Here is a 5390-nt window from a genome sequence, read left to right on the forward strand (position 1 = left end):
GAAAGGTCACTGTCTTGTCTTCCTAGGGAATGAACAACTTTGTTGGTTTTGATTTAGCAGCGTTTATCGCAAAGATTTCTTTCGCTTGCTTTTTGTGTGTTTTCAATTTACTAGATATTTCCCCGTTTTATGGTATCCCAATGACCAAAGATGATAGAAATTTTACCGCAGGCCCCACCCCGGGCTTCTGCTTTCAACACTCCCACGGATTACCTGGTCCACGAATTATCTAAACCATGGGTCAGCTTTTCCCTCTTACAGATACAGAGATATCTACCTAGATCAGAAAAAGAAGTGTCACACAAAGTTGTTCATCTCACGACTAAATTGGTTTTTTAAAGCCCGCCAGTAATGATCCACGAATTGTTAGTTTCTTTACACAGTTTCTGGGCTTTCACAAAATCACCTCTGCTTATTTGTTCATTGTCATGAAATGACAGAAAACAGTTGTTCAATGCCTACACATCTACAACTTCATCCTCTGAAACTGTATCTCTGGAACCAGAACAACTGAGTTCAGCAAGTGGCTTTTGAAAGATTGAAAGTAAGATGGCTTGTTTTGGTGCAATCATGCATAAGGCTTTGTACATTTTCCTATCTTTCAAAAAAAATTCTAATTACAGTATCAAATTATCTAATGGCAAAGATGGGGAAGGAGGGATTTCGTTTTGTTTTAATAAATTGTGTCTTGAGCAGTGGTGCATTTCCCCTCACGGAAACCACGAGTACCACAAAAAATCACTTTTTTAAAGGTTTGGATTTATTTTTTTAACCAAAATCAATCTATTTTTAAGCAATCTAAATGGTCTTTTTAAATTGGGGTTTTGATGACCAACCCCCAGTTTTCTATAATTTTAGCAGGTATGCCATTTTATTCTAATAGCTTCTATAAATCAGGGATATGTTTTTGAGTTTCTTAGGAATTGATTGCATTTTTTTAAATCCACAGTTAAGTTACTTTGGATGTTTAGAATAGAAGAAAAGTACTTCCCAACCCCTGCATTTCCAAAGAACAACCTTGAAGACAACTAAGAGGGATGACCTCTGTGTCTGAAACTTGGTCCCTTTGCCCAGCGCTAATCTTGTCTTAGCCAGAGCAAGGAAGTCATTATAATTCTTTAGTTAGCAAGTCAACCCATCCCTCTGTTTTAGACTGAAAAGGCTCTAGTCAACGCTTTCTCCTTTCCATTTCAGTCTCCAAGACAGACTCGGAGGGCTGGGCCCGGGCTTCCGCGGCGGAGGAAATGGCTTCCAGCCCGCTGCCGGGGCCCAACGACATCCTGCTGGCATCGCCGTCGAGCGCCTTCCAGCCCGACGCGCTGAGCCAGCCGCGGCCAGGCCACGCCAACCTCAAACCCAACCAGGTGGGCCAGGTGATCCTCTACGGCATTCCCATCGTGTCGTTGGTGATCGACGGGCAGGAGCGCCTGTGCTTGGCACAGATCTCCAACACTCTCCTCAAGAACTTCAGCTACAACGAGATCCACAATCGTCGTGTGGCGCTGGGCATCACGTGCGTGCAGTGCACGCCGGTGCAGCTGGAGATCCTGCGGCGCGCCGGAGCCATGCCTATCTCATCGCGCCGCTGCGGGATGATCACCAAGCGAGAAGCCGAGCGCTTGTGCAAGTCGTTCCTAGGCGAAAACAGGCCCCCCAAGCTGCCCGACAACTTCGCCTTCGACGTGTCTCACGAGTGCGCCTGGGGCTGCCGCGGTAGCTTCATTCCCGCGCGCTACAACAGCTCCCGCGCCAAGTGCATCAAATGCAGCTACTGCAACATGTACTTCTCACCCAACAAGTTCATCTTCCACTCGCACCGTACGCCCGACGCCAAGTACACGCAGCCCGACGCAGCCAACTTCAACTCGTGGCGCCGTCATCTCAAGCTCACTGACAAGAGTCCCCAGGACGAGCTAGTCTTCGCCTGGGAGGATGTCAAGGCCATGTTCAACGGCGGCAGCCGAAAGCGCGCGCTGCCCCAGCCGGGCGCACACCCCGCTTGCCACCCGCTCAGCTCCGTCAAGGCGGCCGCTGTGGCAGCGGCAGCTGCGGTGGCTGGAGGCGGGGGACTACTGGGTCCGCACCTGCTGGGGGCGCCCCCGCCCCCGCCGCCGCCTCCACCCCTGGCCGAGCTAGCCGGCGCGCCCCATGCCCATCACAAGCGGCCGCGCTTCGACGACGACGACGACTCGCTGCAGGAGGCGGCCGTCGTGGCAGCAGCCAGCCTCTCGGCCGCCGCCGCCAGCCTCTCGGTGGCTGCGGCCTCTGGCGGCGCCGGGGCGGGAGGGGGCGGCGCCGGGGGCGGCTGCGTGACCAGCGTTGGCGCCGGCGCGGGCGCGGGCGCGGCGGCTGGCGCCAAAGGCCCGCGCAGCTACCCGGTCATTCCGGTGCCCAGCAAGGGCTCTTTCGGGGGAGTGCTGCAGAAATTCCCGGGCTGCGGGGGGCTCTTCCCGCATCCCTACACCTTCCCGGCCGCAGCCGCCGCCTTCGGCTTGTGCCACAAGAAGGAGGACGCGGGCGCCGGGGCTGAGGCCCTGGGGGGCGCGGGCGGTGCGGGCGCGGCTCCGAAGGCCGGCCTGTCTGGCCTCTTCTGGCCCGCGGGCCGCAAGGACGCTTTCTACCCGCCCTTCTGCATGTTCTGGCCTCCGCGGACCCCAGGCGGGCTTCCAGTGCCCACCTACCTACAGCCCCCGCCCCAGCCGCCCTCGGCGCTCGGCTGCGCGCTTGGAGAAAGCCCGGCCCTGCTGCGCCAGGCCTTCCTGGACCTGGCCGAGCCCGGCGGCGCGGGTGGGAGCGCAGACGCTGCGCCCCCGCCGGGTCAGCCCCCTCCGGTGGTAGCCAACGGCCCGGGCTCCGGCCCTCCGCCTCCTGCTGGGGGCACGGGCCCCCGCGACACTCTCTTCGAGTCGCCCCCGGGCGGTAGCGGTGGGGACTGCAGCGCGGGCTCCACGCCGCCTGCCGACCCCGGCGCGGTGTCCGGTGCAGGGGCCGCGGCCACTGGAGCGGGCCCCCCGGGAGCCCGAGTGCCCGCACCCCACCATCCGCACCTCTTGGAGGGCCGCAAGGCGGGCGGAGGCAGTTACCACCATTCGAGCGCCTTCCGGCCGGTGGGCGGCAAGGACGACGCTGAGAGCCTGGCTAAGCTGCACGGGGCGTCAGCGGGAGCGCCACACTCGGCCCAAGCGCATCACCACCACCACCATCACCACCCGCACCACCACCACCACCATCATCCCCCGCAGCCGCCGTCACCGTTGCTGCTACTGCCCCCGCAGCCCGACGAGCCGGGTTCTGAGCGCCACCACCCGGCCCCGCCGCCGCCCCCGCCCCCGCCGCCCCCGCTGGCCCTGCAGCCGCACCACCGAGGCCTTCTGTCCCCCGGGGGCACCAGCTGCAGCTACCCCAGCGAGGACAGCTCCGAGGACGAGGATGACGAGGAAGAAGAGCAGGAGGTGGACGTGGAGGGCCACAAACCCCCCGAGGGCGAAGAAGAGGAGGAGGAAGGTCGAGACCCTGACGAGGAGGAGGAGGAAGACGAGGAGACGGGAGTCCTGCTAGCGGACCCCTTAGTCGGGGGCGGCCGGTACCTCCAGGGCCGAGGGCTGTCAGAGAAGGGGAGCAGCCGGGACCGCGCTCCGGCCGCGCCGGGCGCTTTCCCACTCGCCCTGAACTCCTCCAGGCTGCTTCAGGAGGACGGGAAACTGGGTGACCCCGGCGGCTCAGACCTACCCCCGCCCCCGCCCCCGGCCTCCCAGAAAGCAAGCGGCGGCAGTAGCAGCAGCCCGGGCAGCCCCGTCCACCATCCATCACTGGAGGAGCAGCCCTCCTACAAAGATGTAAATATCCCCTTTAGGCTCCTTCAAGCTAATTATTATTATTTAAATGCACCTTTAGGCTGAATCAGTTACATATGCGCAGGAAAGATGAATCACCAGATTTCCCCACAGAAATGAAATATTCAGTGTGTTTGGGAGGGCTTCTTTACAGCCAATGGTCCTCCATAAAAGTGTGGTTTCTGGTCTCTCTTTTACAAAGCCTTTCAAAGGCTTTGGGACCTCGATTCCCTCCTACATTGAAGTTGGCTGCTTAGAGAAGTTGGAAAAGACCCCTTAACTGGCCTAGTTTTTCCTCTAATCCATTAGCTCCCCCTGTCCCCCCACTCCAGCTGAGCATAATTGTTCCCCAAAAAGCAGCGAGTCCATCAAACTGGAGCAGTCTGGATAATCCTGTTCCCTTTCTACTCAATAGTTCAGCACCTCCCCCCGACCATGACCCAGAAAAGATGGAAAATACATTGACTTCAAAAGTTGAATTCAGTTTCCTCTGAGCTGCTTGCTCAAGGTTTGAACCCCAGAGCTCTCTCTCCAGAATGGACACATCTGTAAAATAGTGTGTCCAGTAAAACAAAAGACAGACTCTCCAGCAAGACCAGCTTCTCCCAAACCAATCTCCAGGGACACGCAAGTGCTCCTGGGACCCCAAAAAAACCACAGTTAGGTTTAAATGGCTCAGCATTCAGTGTTCACTGGAGTGTGCACAGGCACATGCTCAAGGACTTTAGAGTGAAGTGAATGTGTCCTAATGTCACGTAAATTTGACCAATCAGGTGCCATGTGTATTTACAGAGCGTACCATAGGTGTGTATTTAATTACCACATTACTTCTTAAAGGACAGAGCAGGTATATGTAGTTGTACACACATATGTAGGAACCACAACTATTCAAATAAGATAGTCATCAAAAAATGATGTCTCCTGAGGGTCCCCGGAGTCACTTTTATTGATGCTTCTTCCTGCTGACTGTTGACATTAGCATATGGTTTGATCCACGCATTGATTTGTATATCTAATTCTTCTCCACACAGAATCAGAAAACTAAGGAAAATAACCAAGTTATTTTACCTACAAAGGACGACAGCAACTTTTCAGGTAAAAGAAAAATAAACCACCAGTTTTCTTTCCTGCACTTAACCATTTGTGTGAGACTTAATCCAGCATCCCCTACCCCCATGACCATTCTGTGGGTTTTCATCCATTGAATTTTGTGCCTTTTTGGGGTTTGGGTTTTTTTTTTTCCTTTTTGGGGGTGGATATTAGGTGTATGTTTTAGAGGGCAGCACTTCGTCGTTTTTTCCTTAGTTGCCAAGCAATGGCGACTTTCCAAATAGCAATGCTGTTGCCCCCCATCTCAACAGAAGTCTGCCATCAGCCCTTGAAACATACACAAATACATAAATACATGTTAAAAGTCTTGGATGTCTTTGTTTGCCACTTGTCGGTGTGATCACTTGTAGATTTTGTGTTTTGTTTGATTATAGATAAGAACAAGGAGCACAGCTTTTTCATCACAGACTCTGATGCTTCCGGAGGAGATTTTTGGAGAGAGAGATC

The 5390-nt window shown here is 55.3% G+C and overlaps 1 protein-coding gene across 1 annotated transcript in view; it reads left to right on the top strand.

Annotated features, from left to right (window-relative positions):
• The first annotated feature begins 1244 nt into the window (after positions 1-1244).
• The window catches only part of SKOR2 (SKI family transcriptional corepressor 2), a 39781-nt gene continuing 35635 nt past the window's right edge, over positions 1245-5390 (top strand). Inside the window, exons 1-3 of the mRNA XM_047698358.1 lie at positions 1245-3836; positions 4865-4928; positions 5318-5390. The exon at positions 5318-5390 is cut by the window's right edge and continues 2 nt beyond it. Coding sequence (XP_047554314.1) covers positions 1245-3836; positions 4865-4928; positions 5318-5390 — 2729 coding nt within the window. The remainder of the gene's footprint in view (positions 3837-4864; positions 4929-5317) is intronic.

This window comes from Lutra lutra, chromosome 12 (assembly GCF_902655055.1).
Source record: "Lutra lutra chromosome 12, mLutLut1.2, whole genome shotgun sequence".
Lineage (NCBI taxonomy): Eukaryota > Metazoa > Chordata > Mammalia > Carnivora > Mustelidae > Lutra > Lutra lutra.